The sequence below is a fragment of the Lissotriton vulgaris genome, chromosome 5 (genome assembly GCF_964263255.1).
Source record: "Lissotriton vulgaris chromosome 5, aLisVul1.2, whole genome shotgun sequence".
Lineage (NCBI taxonomy): Eukaryota > Metazoa > Chordata > Amphibia > Caudata > Salamandridae > Lissotriton > Lissotriton vulgaris.
In genome coordinates, this window is record NC_141693.1 from 2,022,718,443 (window position 1) to 2,022,737,341 (window position 18,899).

Genomic DNA, 18,899 nt, shown 5'->3' on the forward strand with positions numbered 1-18,899 from the left:
GACCAAACGGCAGACAAAGGGCAAAACCCCGGCAACACAACGCCATAGATGGCCAGGCCACGCTCAAGTAAGAACCAAGGGCCGAACCAGCGTAATACAGTAACACCAGGAAAGGTGAAGAACCCACAAGGGGGAGTCCACATCCTCCCAGCAGAAGCCAGGCTATACAATAGCTAAAAGTACCCCACACAGGGTAGGACACGTCCCAAAGAAAGCATGGGAACCACTCTTAGGGAAGACAATCCCGCATCAGAGAAAAAAATCATAAACCTGCGGCAGAAACCACAGAAGGCTTAGTAAACAGGCAAAAGTTACGTTCTTACCCACAAGGGGGGCTGCACCAGCAGCCACCTGAAGAGAGGGGCCAAACAAAGGGTCCCGAGGGCAGAGTAACCCACACAGAAAGTGTAACAGCCACTCCAAAAACCAAATACCAGAAGCAAAGTGGGATAACGCCTCCCACCGAGCCCTGGAGCATCAACAAACCAACCTGAGGAGGAAGAGGAGGAGGAAGAGGAAGAGGAGGAGGAAGAGGAGGAGGAAGAGGAGGAGGAAGAGGAGGAGGAAGAGGAGGAGGAAGAGGAGGAGGAAGAGGAAGGGGAAGAGGAAGGGGAAGAGGAAGAGGAAGAGGAGGAAGAGGAGGAAGAGGAAGAGGAGGAAGAGGAAGAGGAAGAGGAAGAGGAGGAAGAGGAGGAGGAGGAGGAGGAGGAGGAGGAGGAGGAGGAGGAGGAGGAGGAGGAGGAGGGTGGAGCCCAACAAGAAGATGCTGAATGGCAGAGTCTGCATGACTATTAAACAGAAGGACCCCGTTGAAAGGCAGGTCAACCAGATGCACTGTAATGTTTTCAGGAAGAACAGCAACATGTAGCAAAGCATGGCGACCGAGAGCCATAGAAGTGGCCATAGCACAGCCGAGAGCATCGGCAACATCCAAGGCCACAAGAAGAATAAATGCAGTCAACTCTCTACCATCCAACACATGGCCCCGCAGATCCGCACGGGCACCCTCATGGAGACATGAGAAAGAAGAGATGCAACGGAGTCCCACAGACTGGAAGTAGCCCTGGGCAACACACAAAGTATTAAGCGCCCGCAAGGCAGGGCTGAAAGAAGCGAAGACATTACGCCCCAATGAATCCAACCACCGGGCCTCCCGAGATGGAGGAGACAACACTACAGGCAAGCACGGAAAGGCATTCCACAGAAGAGAGCCTTGAGTAGAGGGGTGAAAAGTTACAAGCAAATTCCAAGACTTAGCGGTTGTCCTAGCCAAGCGTGAGATAGCAAGAAATTGGAAAACACCTAGGGGCCCCCGTATACACACGCGGAGAAAAGAGATAATAAAATGGGCAGGGTGCGAGGGACAACTGCTACTGTGGGACGCTATGAGAGGAGTGGGTAGTATTGATAAAGCTTGAGCTTGGGGGACCATGGTAGAGAACATATCCAACCCAGAATCGGACACACCCACAGGGTTGGCTGAGGGTTCCCCAGGAGTTTCTCCAGTTAGGTGACTCCTTTCCCATTTGGGCCAGAGTTGTCGTCCTCTGTGTGCTTACTGAGAAGGAATGCTTGTTTTTGAATCTCCAGTGTCTCCTTGATTTATATGCGGTCATACTCCATAAGCCACACTGCTTATTGATATTGTTACACTGTTGTACTGACTCATGGGGTGAAGGGGCACAGGGGTATAGTTTGAGGGATTATTGTGTGACATTGCCATGATTTACTGTTGACAAACAATGTAACTTCATAGATTCGGAGGGATCAACAACAAAGGCAGTGAATATATTGCTGAATATTTGAAAATCAATAACATTTGTTGACAAAAAATTTAGTCAGGTGGTGACTTCTTTGTGGTACACTGTTTAGGTAAACGTCTTGCGACACAGAACTTTTCTACCTACCCGGTAAGGGTGGCGCTCATCCTGGAAGTATGTCAGAAGGTTCAGGACACAGCGCAGAATACAGAGTCTCTCTTCATAGTAGTAGTCTGCGATCTACAAGAGAATAAAGAGTGAGAAGTGAGGCTTGTTCATCAAAGAAAACAGGGTTTCAAAACAGCAGGCCTCACTTGTACCTTAGTTCTGGGACCCACATGTAGGAAGTAGTGGTCACACTATCCACCACTCCCAGGCTGCAATGAGATATTGGTGTGTAGAGCTGCCTCCCGGCTTGTAAACTATGAGAGCCATATCGCAATCTAGTGTTTCCTACTGGGTCGTTTAGATTGGCTGAAGATTTTTCTGTTGAAAGGTTACCTAATCTTTCATAGAATGGCACTGAAACAGTCTGAGTAAAGGGGAAATCTAAAGCTACTGCATGGGTGAACCTTGAAGGTATGCTACTCTTGCAAAAAGCAGCTAACAGTTCCTTTGCAACTAGTTTGTCTAGCCCTGTATTAAATCTATACAGGCCTAAGATTCGAGGGATGATCAAGTGGCTCAAACTAACAGCCTAATAATGTAAAGATGTATAGAAGGCTCTTCTTAGAATCGGCTCAGTGGCCCTTCGCTGGCCGGTCACAGAGGTCTGATCACCATCAGCCCATGTTGAGGGATGAATAAGAAACAAGTCACTCTGTTTATGCTATGTTTGTGGTGTTTCTGTAGCAGAAACCAAGCTACCAGGCAGTGGAGCACTTTACAAGGTCAAAGACGAGCACAAAGGCAACAAGAGCCTGCAGAGGTAGCTGGGTTGTAGAGCGTTAATAATTAGGATGTAGTCCTTTGAAAGCGTGAGGCTTCAACTCTGTCCTAAATGATTGGTAACAATACTTTTGAAGCGCTAGTACAAACTCGTAACAGGACTGTTGCGCCATCGAGCTGTTGAAGCTGGAAAGTAGTACAACCTTTTGTTAAAACCAAACTTTTTTTTCTTAGAAAAGGGTGTGGGTCCCAGTGGGTCCCAGTCACCTCCACCGTATGAACAGCTTCAAATGGCACACATCAAAGAAAATAGGAAGCCAAGCATTTATAGATCTAAGACCGGAGTTAAGTGCCTTGTCCACAAAGCTTGCAACCATTCACATAATCAATCTCTCCTTCTCTCTCTCTCACCCACTCTCTCATTCTCACAGAATAAATAACCCCTCATTTCCAGAGCAGCCAAACAGAGGAAACCGTGTCTTTAAATGTTAAAGAGATAAAGCATGGAGGGGTGTGGAGAAAGGTTAAACAGATAGACCGATTGGCAAATTAGATCAAAAGAAGGGTCATATACTGGAGCGACTAACCTTTAGCATCAGGGCTTGACTTTGTCTCTCATCCTGCAGGACAGACTGGAAGTAAAAACAGAAAGGTTTGTGAGGTCAAGCAGACAACGAGCACATAGCATACAGCACATGTAAGGCGATCACATGGCACTAACCTATATCGCATGCCCGTTCCCAGACAGAAATTATCATTGGGAACAGCTTTGGCCAACAATGGGAGAACAGATGCTAGTTTGTCACAAACCTTAAAATCGCTTGCTTGCCCAGATTGCCTCGAAATGCAGGTCCAGATGAAGGCTCTCAATTCCAGTGCGGACCACAACATGTAAAGAGCTGACGGCAAAATAGAAACAATGCTTCCACAGTAGCAGCTTTTAGAATGGGAGGATTACCGGTAAAACCTCATCCGTCCCAAACACCAGCACCGAAAAGTAGTAGTAGTATAGTAGTATAAACCATTTTGTAACGCGCTCTGTTACTGGGGAGTATCCTGGCGCGGGGAGGGAAACAGAAAGGCAGAAAGCAGAAAATCGAGGGACCCTCCTAGACTACACTCTTGAATAGGTGGGTTTTCAGATGTTTTTTGAAAGCAGCCACTGTCGGCGTGGAGCGCAGATGGAGAGGAAGTGTATTCCAGGCCCGGGCCGCAACCACAGATATCGACTGACCACCAAGTCTGGCACGTTTTAAACGGGGAAGGGACAGTTTAAACAAAGTGGCAGATCTCAGGGTACGTGCCGGGGTGTATCTTGTGAATCTCTTTCTCAAGTACAGGGGGCCTTGGTCATGGATTGCACGAAACGCCAACACCAAAGATTTAAACAAAATGCGTTGTGCTACAGGAAGCCAGTGAAGCGAGCGCAGCTCAACGTGAACGCTCTTCCATCTGGGGATGTTAAAAAGTAGACGTACAGCCGCATTCTGAATAATTTGGAGGCGTTTGACCAGGTATGCCGGGATGCCACTGAACAGTGCATTCGCATAGTCAAGGCGAGCCAATATGAGCGCCCTGGCAACCGACTCCCTGGCCTCCCTGGGGAGCAAGGGGAAGAATTTACGGAGCATTTTCAGAGTGGCAAAACAAGTGCCTGTAAGCTTTTTAATATGATGTTCAAATCTGAGATCCTCCGTAAACCAAATGCCCAGATTTTTTGCTGGTCTCCCCATCTCTTTTGGGCTAGGAATATTAGAAGGCCAAAGTGTGCTCATGAATGAGGGGGGAAAGGAGCCATAAAAGAGCACTTCGGACTTGTCCTCATTGCACTTCAGCTGGGCCTGTGTTAACCAGCGAAATACCGAGGACAGACACAGATGAACTATGGACGTGTCCAGATTATCGTCTGGCCAGGTAAACAGCAATTGGGTATCATCAGCATACCCTAAGATCTTAGCCCCGAACTGTTCAGCTAGATAAACCAGGGGTGTAATATACACATTGAACAGTAAGGGGCTAAGAGTGGACCCCTGTGGGACCCCTGTAAGCAGAGGCTTGGGCTCAGAGGCATGAGGGGGCATCCAGACCTGCTGGGTCCTATCAGATAAAAAAGGACAGCCAATCCAACACAACTCCCCCAATGCCAATGGCAGACAGCCGACCGAGGAGGAGCTCATAGGGGACGGTATCGAAAGCGGCAGAGAGGTCCAATAAAATTAGGACCGCTCTGCCACCCCCGTCTAAACATTCCCGCATAGCCTCGGTCATCTCCACCAGGGCCGTCTCTGTACTATATGCGGCCCTAAAGCCCGATTGGGCAGGGTGGAGGGCATTAGATGTTTCGACAAAGCTCTCCACTTGTCGAAGAACCACCTTCTCACAGATTTTCGTGAGAGCAGGTAAAAGGGAGATGGGTCGGTAGTTCCCAGGAACCGACACATCCAGTCCTGGTTTCTTCAGAAGCGGCAGGAGTTTGGCTTGTTTCCAGACCTGGGGAACCGCGCCTGCAGCCAGGGAGAGGTTCACTATCTGCGTAATCTCACTGCAGACTGTAACCGCCACCTCCGAGAGCACTCAAGCAGGGCACGGGTCGGCTGGAGAGCCCGATTTTAAAGACTGGAGGAGATGGAGAACATCACCCTCCGCAATTTGTGCGAAGGTTGTAAGTTGTTGTCCAGAGGATGAGAGAGAGGGCGAACAGGGGCCAGCTGTAGAGCAGTCGGCAGGAAGAGCCGCTAAAAGGCCCTGCTGAATCCTCGCTATTTTAGTAATGAAAAAAGTGGACAACTCCTCGCACCAATGTGCAGAGGACGGGAGGGGCGCAGTTTCCGCGACAGGGGACACAAAGCTTTTAACAATGGCAAAGATCTCTCTGCTGTTGTTATCGGCTTTGTTAATGCGCCCAGCATAGTAATTACCCTTAGCAACCCTAATGGCTGCATAGTAGTCTTTTTGGGCAAGCCGTAGGCCGGACTTCGCCTCAGAGCTGTACACACTCCTCCAAGTTCGTTCTAATTTCTTGCACCCCAGTTTCATCTCTCTCAGTTCAGGGGAGAACCAGGGTTGGGAGGGGGAGCGTCTGGCTCTGGTCAGCATAGTTTGCTTCGTGGAGGCTATCGCCGCCTGCCGTACCCACTCATTAAACTTGCAAACTGCCTCGTCCAAACACAACTTAGATTGCGGGCGAGTGTTAGACAAGATCTGTCTGAACGCGGGTAGGTTGCAGGTAGGAAACACTCTAAACATGAGATCACCATGACATACTTAAAGACCTTAAATTGTGGGCGGGCGTTACTAAAACATTTAGCATGTACAGGGCCAAACGATCTTGTTTCCTAAAGCAAAGATGGCAGAAAATTGTATTTATTGGCACGTGTCTACTCGTATGTTAGTAGAGCTATACACAATCAGGGACCCTTTGAGGTTTGCCTTTATATTTCTGGAAAATAAACATTTCTCAGGGTTAACTGAAACAAAGACACAGGAAGCTTCTAAAGAGACCCTTCTTAGGCTCAGAACTGTAGATCATACGGATGGCAGAAGTGGGAAGTACCAAACATCGGGTAAGAGTAGTCATTGTTGACACTTAATTGGCTTTTACTGTACAACGCAACATTTAAGGAAAACTACTTCAGCAGTGCTAAAAAAAGGTTCATGTGCGGACACACATTCCCATTTGTCAATTCATTTTTTCACTCAGGCAGGTTTGTATCGGATGTGCAAACTTCAAGGTGTAGTGCTCTTACCATTTTAGAATAAAGAAGTCCAGCACAGGATTCCTTTCCCCTCTACTGAGAAAACTTAGTATTTAAGGACTCCCCCAAGAGCACAAGTTACTTACCTTCGGTAACGATATATCTGAAAGAAACAGTAGTTATTATTAGATTCCTTACCTTAGAATATCCCCAGGCATCAGACTGGATCCGGAAACTTTAGCGTAGCAGTACCCTTGCACGTCGGTAGGCGTCGTCTGCGGCTCCGCGTCCGTTGTCGGCGTAGGGATGACGTCGCCGGAGTACTTAGACGCCGCCCTCGCGCGCTGACGTCAGTTCTTATACACAGCTTTTCCGCGCCAGAAACGCAGAGCCATGATAAAAACCAACACTGGTGCCATGAAACTAGGGCCCTGAAAGGGGATGACCTTAACCCTAGATTTCGGTTCGCAGAACGGGGAGGATGAGTGGGGCGGTAAGGAATCTGATCTTAACTACTGTTTCTTCCAGATATATTGTTACCGAAGGTAACTAACTCGTGCATCTGAAAGAAACAGGTTAGTATTAGATTACTTACCTTAGAATAGATACTCCAGCAATACCAACCCCGGTGGTGAGTCTGCGAACCAATAATCACACCAGAAAGTCCTGGAGGACGGAACGGCCAAAGAAGCCATCCCTCTGGAATTGGCTGTCCAGGCAGTAGTGTCTTACGAACATGTGCAGCAAGGCCCACGTAGCTGCCTGACAGATGTCCTGCAAGGGGACTCCCCGGCCCAGGGCAGTAGTAGCCGCCGTGGCCCGAGTGGAATGGGCCCTCAGCCCAACAGGAGGCTCCTTCTTAGCCAAAGAGGAGCATGCCTTGATGCACAACACGACCCACTGAGAGATGGTCCATTTGTGCACCGCCCGTCTCTCTTCTTAGCGCTCACGTAACCAACAAAGAGTTGGTCATCCACCCGGAACTGGCGTGTGCCATCCACATAGTATGGGAGCGCACGTTTTGGGTCCAGACAGTGGAGCCGCTCTTCCTCTTTAGAGGGATGTGGAGGCCGAAAGAAGGTGGGCAAGGTGATGTTCTGCCCGATGTGGAAGGCTGTGACTACCTTGGGCAGGAAAGCGGGTCTTGTCCGCAACACAACCTTGTCCGGATGGACAGAAAGGAAAGGTGGCTTGGAGGAAAGAGCCTGGAGCTCACTCATTCACCTGGCAGAGGTGATGGCAACCAGGAAAGCAGTCTTAAGTGCAAGAAGACGGAGAGGACAGTTATGAAGCGGCTCAAAAGGAGCGCACATCAGGTAAGTCAGAACCAGGTTCAAGTCCCGCTGGGGCGTAACGAAAGGAACAGCTGGGAACATATGAGTGATGCCCTTCAAGAACCTATTAACAATCTGAGACTTGAACAAAGAAGGCTGATCAGGTAGCCTTAAGAAGGCTGAAAGGGCAGAACGGTAGCACTTGATAGTGCCCAGAGCTGAGCCCTGCTGGGTAAGAGAAAGAAGGAAGAGGAGAACCTCAGAAAGGGGGGCAGAGTGTGGATCCACAGCCTTTGCTGTACACCATGCTACAAATCTGTTCCAACTGCAGGCGTATACTGACTTTGTGGAGGAACGCCTGGCTGCCAGAATCACATTACAAACTTCAGGAGGCAAGTCAAATGGCCTAAACTGTCGCTGCTTAATCTCCAAGCATGGAGGTGGAGACTGGACAGGTTCGGGTGGAGGACTGTCCCCTGCTGCTGCGCCAGAAGGTCCTCCTGAAGAGGCAGACGAATCGGGGGACCGACAGACATGCTGAGTAGCTCGGGATACCAATATTTTCATGTCCAGTCCGGAGCCATAAGGATAACTTGGGCCCGGTCGCGTCTGATCTTCAGCACTCTGGGCAGAAGTGGTATAGGCGGAAAGGCGTACAACAGACCGCAGCTCCACTCACGACGAAAAGCGTCTCAGAGCGAGTGCCGCCTTGGAAATTCCAACGCGCACAACTGATGACATTGCGCGTTCTCTTCTGTGGCGAATAGATCTAACCAAGGCTCTCCCCACTGCTGAAAGAGGCCTTGCGCCACGTCCGAGTTCAGACGCTATTCGTGATCCATCATGCATCGACGGCGGAGTTCGTCCGCCCTGGCGTTCGGGGAACCTGCCAGGTGTTGAACCACCAAGGTCACGCCCGATGTTCCAGCCACTGCCAGTGGCGCAGAGCCTCCTGACATAGGGTCCACGGCCCCACCCCACCCGGTTTGTTGCAGTACCACATGGCGGTGGCGGTGGCGTTGTCCGTGAACACCTGCACTACACTCCCCCGGAGAGAGGGGAGGAATGCCTTCAGTGCAAGCCGGATTGCCCGCAGCTCCAGAAGGTTGATGTGGAGCCGGGACTCCACCGGAGACCAGAGGCCTCTGATCTCCGCCTCTCCCATGTGGCCCCACCAGCCCTGGAGGGACGCGTCCATCACAACTATGTGCTCCGGTTGGGGTAAGGAGAGGGATCTGCTGCTGACCCAATCGCGGTCCATGCGCCACCACTGCAACTGTCTTGCAGAGCCCTCTGAGATCAAGACATGGTCGGACAAGTTGCCCTGATGCTGGGCCCACTGAAACTTCAGGTCCCACTGCAGAGCCCGCATCCGCCACCTGGCGTGATGCACCAGAAGGATGCAGGAGGCCATTAGCCCCAGCATCAACCAGACTGAGACTCGGGATAACGGCTGAAAGATCAGAATCAGAGCCTGATTATACCGAACCTGCTGTTCGGGAGGATAAACCCGAAACTGCGCCGAGTCTAGAACCGCTCCGATAAAGAGGAGCTTCTGAGAGGGACACAGGTGTGACTTTGGCACATTGATGAAGAACCCCAACAGGTGCAGGAGGTCGGCCGTAGTCTGGAGGTGGCTAACGACTGTCTGGGGCGAGCCCGCCTTCAACAACCAGTTGTCAGGGTAGGGGAAGACTGAAACCCCTAACCTGCGCAGATGAGCTGCGACCACCGCCATCACTTTCGTGAACACCCGTGGGGCGCTGGTAACGCCGTAGGGGAGCACGGTAAACTGAAAGTGCTTGTGGCCTACCATGAACCGCAGGTAACGCCGGTGGGCCGGCAGGACGGAGATATGAAAATAAGCGTCCTGTAAGTCCAACGCTACCATCCAGTCTCCCGGGTCCAGGGCAGCTAAGACCTGAGCCTGTGTCAGCATCTTTAACTTCTCCTTCCGGAGGAAGCCGTTGACGTTCCGCAGGTCCAAGATAGGGCGTAGGCCCCCTTTGCCCTTCTTGGGTACCAGCAAGTAGTGGGAGTAACAACCACACCCTACTTCTGGCCCAGGAACGCGCTCGATGGCCCCCTTGGCCAAGAGGGCCGTAACTTCCTCTTGTGCAAGTTTCAAGTGATCCCCCGACAGCGATGGTACTGCAGTGGCATGGCTGGAGGGGTCGCCTCGAAGGGGAGGGAGTAGCCACTTCGGACGATTTGCAGCACCCATCTGTCCGATGTGACAGTGCGCCACTGGAGGTGGTGATGGCGAACCCTGCCCTCCACTGACGTCACATGGGCCTGAAAGCTCGGACTAGGAGGGTTTTGAGGCAGATGCTGCAGGGGTAGGTGTGGACTGGCCTCGCCGTTATCCCCGACCTCCGCCACGGCGGTTTCCACGTCCGCCACCGCGCTGGATGGTAGTCTGCGGCCAGTGGCTGGCAGGACGTGTGGAGGCACCCCTTCCTTGGCCACGAAAGGAGCGAAAGGCAGCCGTTTGCTGGCGCGGGGCCGAGAAGCCCAAGGACTTGGCCATAGCCCAGGAATCCTTAAAGCGCTCAAGCACATGGTCTGCCTTGTCGCCAGAGAGGCGACGGCCATCAAACGGCATGACCATAAGGGTGTTTTGGACATAAGCCGATAAGTTGGCAGACCTCAACTAGGCGTGGCGACTCATCACCACCGTCGTTGCCATCGCCTGCCCAGTGAATCCGTGGTATCCAGCTCACACCGGATGGAATACCGTGCCGCATCTCGACCCTCCGCAAGGGCTTGGGCAAATTTAGTCCGGGCCTCCTCCAGACGTTGTGGCAGCACGTCCGCGACCGTGTCTCACAGAGAGTGGGTGTAACGGCCCAAGAGGCACGCGGTGTTGACTGACCGCAACCCCAAACTCAGGGAGGAGAATACCTTTTTCCTGTATTGCTCATACCTCTTGGATTCCCGATCGGGGGGAGCAGTCGGGAATGCCGTCTGGGAGTTAGAGGCCTGGATGACCAGGCTCTCTGGGGTGGGGTGGGTGGACAGGAAGCAAGGGTCGCCCGGAGCCTGGCGGTGGCGCCTAGCCACGTTCCTATCTACAGGCGGACCTGTAGGGGGCTTGGACCAAGTGCCCAGAAGAACGTCTGACAAGGCCTCATTAAAAGGTAGCAGAGGCTTGGCCGAGCTTGCCTGCGGTTTAAGGGCCTCAGTGAGGAGGTTAGTGCTCACGGCCGCGACGGGGAGCTCAAAACCCAAGTCCTTGGCAGCCCGCGTCAACACCACACTATAGGCAGCCCCCTCCTTTGTAGCCACGGTAGGAGGGGAGACAAAACCAGTGTCGGGCGAGGTGTCCAGACCACTGGCCTCCCCAAGCTCACCTGTCCAGTCCTGAGAAGACTGGCACTCACGTGCCAGAGGGTCCTCAGACCACTCGCCACCCATCACCTGGTACTCAGGTTCAAAGGATGGGGCCGGGTCGTAAAAGTAGAAATCTCCTAGCGGCGTCGAATACGGCTCTGACGCCGGACCCGAATCGAGGGTAGGACCAGGGCCGGCGGCGTCCTGGGACAGCACCGGGGGCGACACCTTGGGGGCCGGCGAGGTCGTGAGGTCGACCAGCGACGACCCGGATACGGCAGGGCCCTGTGGCGTCGGGACGGAAGTCGCCGACAGCGCCGGGGCCGAAGCACCCGGCCCGCGTGAGAACCTAGTCGGGCCGCTTGGCCCAAAGGCGCAGCGGAACCCGACGGAGGAGTATGCGAGGCATCTATCTCCTACGGCGTCACGTTCTGCCCAGGGACCGGCGGGTATGGAGCAGTCCGCGATGCCTGCGGCTCCGGCAGAGCCGCGGGGGCGGTGTCGCCCGAACCCCCAACCGCGTCGCGCGAGCGCCGGACGGAGTCAGAAGAGCGATGTCACCTCTTTGACTTCTTGTGCCTCTTACCTGAGGACTTCGAGCCCGAAGACTGGTGACGACTCCCGGAACTGTGGTGACTCCGGCCCGCGACCGGTCCCTCTGCCTCCTTCCGACCGGGACCTCTAGCGGCGCGGGGCTGACTGCCAGAGCTCGAGTCGCTTGCGGGACCGCTCCCGTCTAGCTTTGGACGTCAGGGCCCGGCAGTCGGAGCAGGACTTGTCCTCGTGGTCGGGGCCCAGACAGTGAAGGCACCGGCGATGGGGGTCGGTTACCGACATCAGTCGGCAACAGTCGGCGCAGGCTTTGAACCTGGGCATCCCTACCGGCACCGTCGGAGTCGAGAGACTTCCAAAGACGATCAAAAAGGAACGAAAAAGTTAGTCACAAATGGACTGGGGTACAACTTTTTCCGGATCGGCGCTTGCTGGCACGGAAAAAAGAAGAAGAACTGACGTCAGCGCGCGAGGGCGTCGTCTAAGTACTAGGGCGACGTCCTCCCGGCGCCGACGACGGACGCGGAGCCGCAGACGACGCCTACTGACGCGCAAGGGTACTGCTACGCAAAAGTTTCCGGATCCAGTCTGACGCCTGGGGATATTCTAAGGTAAGGAATCTAATACTAACCTGTTTCTTTCAGATACATTAATTCAAGTATCCCACACATTAAAGCTAAAAGCGAGCATTGCTGGTATGATACAAGGAAGTTCTAACATGAAGCAATATTTATTGAAAGGTAACATACTTCATATACAATCCAAAGTTGCTATGTATTATCTCAACAAGCTTTTCTGCTTGTATTCAGCTCATCATCAACCCTCAAGTCTGGTTACATGCGAGGGACGCTATGATCCACCACCCATTTCATCACAACATTTATCCCAGGTTTCAATGCCTGAAGTCCAACGCCTGCAGTCTGTGCAGACGTGAGGCCTCCCTGTATTCCATTCAAGATTGATAGCTGGCTGCCATATTTGTTGATTTTCTTTCCGCTGGTCACTAAAGTTGTACATCCATTTTTCCCTGGCGATCGAAGGCCATAAATTAGTTTACCACAGATTTAACCTCTTCGATGCTCATGACGGCACCATGCCGTCATGAGTCTCGGTTGAGCTGTGCTCATGATGGCGTGGTGCCGTCACGACCACTCCCGCAATTGAAATGTCCAGCACCTAGCTGGAATTCCTGCTGGAGCAAGCGGTGAATGTATAAGGCTCCTGTTTTTTACCAATCTGCGGCTATCAACTGCTGAGCAGCCATAAGCATCTGATTAACCAACCCCTAGTCCATTCATACAGGCGTACTGCCTCTGGGTCTTTAAGGCCCAATAGTAGAACTTTGTGCAACTCTTGGATAGGTTACCGAATTACTCATTTAATTTGACTAACTCCTTCTTTCCAAGAGTGCCTTGGTTTGGCACAAGACTGCCACACATGCAAGGCATTGAGCCTGCTTCCCAACACCTCCAGAAAGGATCTCATGTCCGGGTAGACCTGGTTTAGGAGCTGGGGAGTGAGGTACCAGTTATCCATCATTTGATATCTGTGCCCGACGTCGGGCATTGTTATGAACACGGTGCAATTCTCCCACAGACTCTATTCCTTGTCTCTTCTCCCTCTCCCCCATTACTGTATCCACTTCTTGAGTTCGCTCAGATTCAGGGGTTTATACAGGTTGGTGATGAGCCCTTAAATTCCAGGCAACTCTTAATATACTTTTTAAATTCTGTATGGTCACGTGTTGCGCCTTCTACAACTCCAGGGTGAGCACAGGCTAATCGATCATGTCAGGTTAATTTAAAGTCAGTTTTCCAGAGATTAGAGAGTTTGATAATCCCCTTGGAGAATAGATACCCTATTATCATTCATTCATAGCAATCTTTATTTCGACAAAGGTTGTCATAAAAGATACAACGCAGCACAGTAAAATCGTAAATAGTACATTAAGAACACGCGTCTGCGAAAGATTATAAAACCAGCAAATAGATATTAAAAGGTATCGTAGCCAACAAACATCAACAGAATGGCATTTATAAAATCAATGAATCGTCCAGACTTGGCAGTTGGGCAGCGTCCCCAATTTATAGATGTTTTCTCTTGCGCCATATACTTTCTAAAAATTTTGCGACAGCGAAAACAATCATGTCAAATCAGTTTTAAAAACCGTATACGCCTGTAAACAGCGAGAGAATCCCAAGTTTTTGCAGACCAGGACAATCCAATACCTCCTAACTCTACCATAAGCATGGAAAACAATATGTGCAGCTCAGTTTCTTGCTCTGATTTGCTTGCGGGGCAATGACTCGGGGAAGACTCAGACCATTTACTAGTATAGGCTCGAACAGGCAAGGTACCATACCTCCATTGAAGGTACAGTTATTTCCTGGTGGCTGTTGGAAATATAATGTCTAGGACTGGTTCAAATTTATACATGTCCTCAGCCTTCAGGAATGATTCAGTCAGGGTGCCTGAGTCTATGCTGAGCATATGTGCCTTAAGTTTACTTTCGCGGTACAGTGTAACCAATTGTTTCCGTGATACCCTGGTGCAGGAGGACAGGGGGTCTGACCATAAGGAGGCTAATCCCAGTCGCCCTAGTTCATTCCTTATATAATTGAACCAGGGTATTTTGGGAGGTTCTGGATCTCATGGAGCTCAGGTCTATAATTGACTAACTCAGGTGTGGTCCAAATCCTGCGCCAAAAGGTTAAGGGCCTGACACCCAGTTCTTCATCAAGGGGGCTAAGACCCAAATCAAGCCTCATTGGCAGCAGGGGAGTACTAGAGGGTAATGATAGTAAATTCCTGATAAATGTATTCTCTGTTGCCACTAGGTCTCGCTTACACATGTGGCCCCAGAGCTCACCTCCATACATAACCGCACCTCTGGCCTGGACTCTGTAAATCTCTAGTGGTGGTCTAATCGGCTTAGTGGAGGATTTATTTTTGTTTATAATCCTGATGATTCCACCCGACAGTTGGGCCAGTTTGAGTTGTGATTGTGTTTGATGGTCCCCCCAGGTCATTTTCTCATTCAGAGTAACCCCCAAATATTCAAAGGTTTGAACCCTATCTAACCTGTTTGCACCAATATGTGGGTTGGGGCGAGATTTTGGTGGTGGATTAAAAACCATAAATGTGGTTTTTAGTGCATTAATCTCAAGGCCATGTTCTCCACAGAACGCCTCAAAACCATCTAGCACTCTTTGGATTCCCATGGGCGATTTAGACAGCAGCAGGGTGTCGTCCGCGAACATAATCGCCGGCACCCTGCTGCCTGCCAACTTTGGGGCATCGCTGTTTTCCACCCCATTCAGATGGGCTATAACCCCGTTGACAGAGGCAAAACAGGATCGGTGCAAGCACGCAACCCTGTCTTACCCCCCTGTCAACGGGGAATCTGTTAGATAAGGCTCCCCCCCTGCCACATCTGACTTGTGCAAAGTTATCAGCGTGTAGGCGGATAACTATATTTAATAGAGGTTGAGGAACCCCCAAGTTAGAAAGAACAGACCATAGTTTTTTACGGGGTACAAGGTCAAAGGCAGCTCGTAAATCCACGAAAACGGTGTAGAGGCTGCCACCCTCTATCTTAACCGTTTTCCAAAATATAAGGGCCAGTCGGAAAACTTGATCGATAGTTGAGACTCTGTTCCTGAACCCAGCTTGATATGGGCTCAGGACGGAGTGATCAAGCATCCATATTGACAGACGATCCAGAATCAGCCTTGCAAAGATTTTTTGTGGGACGTCGATAAGGCTAATAGGCCTGTAGTTGGCTGGGAGCAGAGGAGAGCCCTTCTTAAAGATGGGAACAATCTCTGCTCCCAGCCAAGTACTAGGCACCGGCATCCCTCCCAGGATTGCATTAAATACCAACTGAAAATATGGGGCCCAAACAATGGGTTCATGCTTAAACAGGTCCCCTGGTAGTCTATCCAGTCTCGGGGCTTTTTCTGCTGGGAGTCTGGAGATAGCTGCCTCAACCTCCGCCACTGTAAATTCATCCCACTCCATGGATGGAATAGAGGGAGCGTCTACTACTAAAATACCTAGCTCCCCAGGCTGATCTGAAGGTGCTTGGTCATACCGAGATCGAAAATGGGCCTCCCACACAGATGATGCAATATTAGCTTCAACTGCTGGGGTCGGATCGGCAGAGCCGGTTTTAACTATCTGCCAGAATTTACGGGCGTCTTTGTTTTTTAGAGCATTCATCATATCGGTCCAGTTGTCATTATCCCATTCGATCTTGGCATTTTGGAATAAGACTCTATACTCCTTCCTCTTAGCCCTAACCAGAACAATGTTGCCCTTTTGCTTCATGGCTGCCAGAAGGTCTGTTTTGGCCTTCCTACAGGCGGCGTTATACCAAGGGACCCTTATCCCTTTAGCTTTCTTTCCCTGAATTACCGGGCTAAGTACCTCCGCCAGGGCGCCAGATAGTTCCAAATGCATTTCCCCCAATTTAGTCAAATACTCTTCAGTACGAGTTTGTGTTATAAGAATTTCAATTTTTTGTAGGGATGGGACTGTTTTGGCATAAAGACGTTGAATATCTTTGGGGTTCCCTATAATCTTTGACCACCTGACTCTTCACCTGTCACTAGATAAAATCACTCTAGGGTCCGGGAGGTCGTCAACCCCCTGAGAATCAACAGTAACACCTGGGACCAAGTATTTTAGGATCAGCGCATTATGGTCGCTTTCATCTCTACTGATTACATCAAAGCCCATGATTCGAGCCCAGTCACACATTTCCACCAAAATATAGTCCAACCGAGATTCATGCCCCTATCTGTTGAAGGTGGGCTTTGGAGAAATGTCTCCTATAACCCGCCCGTTGCAGGCCCTTAAAGCATTAGTAAGGGTCAAAGATAAGATCTGGGTAGCTAATGGTGTCCAGGACTTCACTAGGGGGCCCACCAATGGAGGAATTGCCCAATGGTCATCTTCCTCCAAGGTTGCACCCTCCAGGAACAGTGGTAACGGCTCAAATTGGCAATTGAAGTTGCCCCCTATGACGTAGGAGGTGGCTTGTGGGATAGTATTCAGAAACGCTGCTAAATCCTCAATAGCAGCTGAAATATTGGTTACCCCCACTGGCTTGGAGTACACATTGACCAGTGACAGTTTGGGGGCATTTGGCCACTCCAGTAATACGCATTGCACATCCATTGAGATTAACGCAAGGGATCTTGCCTTACACCTCAAATGACAGCCCACCCAGATGTGGAGTCCACCAGACGGTCGACCCTTCCCCGCCCATTTCGCTGGGATCGAAAAAGTGGCAAATCCAGTACGCCAGTAGCCTTCCCTGGCCCATGTTTCCTGGAAGAGGCAAACATCTTGCATATCTATGAATGCCCCCACTCCGGGGACTCGAGTTTGTTTGCTAGCCCAGCCAAATTCCAGGAACAATGGAAATGTATGCCCTATTATCATCAATCAATCAATCCCCATCTCTCCACTGCTGGCGTAAACAGAAGATTCTGGTGTATGGGCCTAAAAGGCGACGGCTAACTGCCTTCTTCCTATTTAGTAACGTATGTAGAGTGTCACAGGCATAGGCGCTATGGGGTCTAACATGCTCATGCTTTGGCAATCAGAGGACATCCCAAAAGCAATCTTCCCATGTCCACCTTGTCCATAAAAAACGCTTCTATGTTTCTTGCCAGGCCCAGGTCTAGACGAGTCGCACCAGAGCATCTCATCTGAAGAAAACTTCTGAGTAGAGCAGGAAGTAGGAAAGCTATTCAGGAAAGGGCTGACTTGTTCCTGCCACAGCCTCCAAAAACCTAGTTCAAAAAACACAGTAATACATGTAAAACTGCTAAACACATGGGTGGCCTATCAATATCTGAAAGAGTCCGTACACCTTCTCAGAAGTACCATTATCGCTAAGGACTGAATGGAGCACCAGAATCTGAAACGCCCACTTTTCAACCCAATCTGCACATATTTAAAGGGTTTTCAAGATTCGGTGGGACAGGCGAAAGTGCAGATCCACAACCCCCATTTGACCTGTCCTAGCGACCACCCCAAAAGCTCTCAGTTGTTTTGGCTACCTCTGCCAGCGACCACCCCAAAAGCCTCGCATCTGCTTTGGCTACCTAAGTCAGCGACCACCTCAAAAGCCTCTCGGTTGTTTCGGCTACCTCCGTTCCTGGAGTTTCCATACGATGATCTACTCAGTTAACATATTTCTCAAGGTGGAGTGGCCCCTCTAAGTTCAGGGATAACATTGTTACATCAAAAGCCTTCATCTTCCATGTTTCCAGGTGAACATCAAGAGGTTAGCCTATACATCCCCTCATGTTGTGGAGTTCTTTGTTTGAGACTGGCAGCTCTGTTTTCACTCCTTTAGGATCAAAAATTGATTGGAAGCCGATGAATCCATGAACAAGTGTCAAACTAAGAGGTTAAGAAATGTCGAGTTTATGCCTCAATTATATTTATTGCTAAATATCCAATAATAAAATAGTGTAATGTAATGCACTTTATTCGTTTAGCTGTTTGTTTTTCCAGCTCTGTTGTGAAGTCTATAATAATGAATTCTGGAATTGATCAAGACAAACATTGAGGGCAAGCTCAATCTGTTGTGAGCTCACACTAGCCGAATGTCAGAACATTCATTACGTTAATATATTTTACACAGTTTGCTATAGTTCGTGTCAGCGGAAGTAAAGCAAACACAACATGATGATAGACGGAGTGCTGAAACTTTTCAACCACTCACCCCCAGTCAAGAGATCTGGGTTTAATCCTTTGTTCTTTTGCTCACCATGCCACCCCAGTTCAGACTGCACAATATGCATATCAGTCTTGACCCTGTGCCTCATGGGAACAGTCCAGCCCGAACTGCCAGTCCAGGTCCTCCCTGGACCGGAAACAAGTATCCTGGGACTGGTGGCAGGAGAGTAGTGGAAATGTTGGTTCCATTGTTTTGCTTCTGTTGTCTGAACCTAGATTCCACTAGAGTGAGATTATATCTGAACACCTAAGGCCATATGTATACATTTAGCAGCATTACTCTTTCCCTGGGCGGACATTAAAGAGGAGGAAAAGTCAGTGGTTAAGTGGAGCCCAGATAAACCTTTAAACATGTAGTCCTCTTCAAAGGTTTTTCCGCCACTGCTTACAGAAAGAATGAAAAACAGTCAAGCAATTTCCCTTTTTCATGAAATGATTCACAGAAGGGGGCGAGGCATGATGTTTAAGAAACCGTGGCCCTCTGAGCTGTAGCTTCTACCAATGACAGACTATATTAGCTACGATCCTGCCTGGCTGAGGAACCCAAGGACCCCAGATGCTCCTATGAGGTGGGGGGCAGAGGGGAGAAAGTGGTGGCCAACCGCCACCCGAAAGGATGACAAGTGGTGGTGCAGAGGCTC

The 18,899-nt window shown here is 50.4% G+C and overlaps 1 protein-coding gene across 2 annotated transcripts in view; it reads right to left on the reverse strand.

The window, feature by feature from the left end:
- The window catches only part of NUP188 (nucleoporin 188), a 1,272,194-nt gene that overhangs the window by 1,140,533 nt on the left and 112,762 nt on the right, over positions 1-18,899 (reverse strand). For both annotated transcript variants that reach the window (XM_086924860.1, XM_086924859.1), the window contains exons 6-7: positions 3,236-3,280; positions 1,908-2,000 (exon numbers count right to left, since the gene is read on the reverse strand). In XM_086924860.1, coding sequence (XP_086780986.1) covers positions 1,908-2,000; positions 3,236-3,280 — 138 coding nt within the window. The remainder of the gene's footprint in view (positions 1-1,907; positions 2,001-3,235; positions 3,281-18,899) is intronic.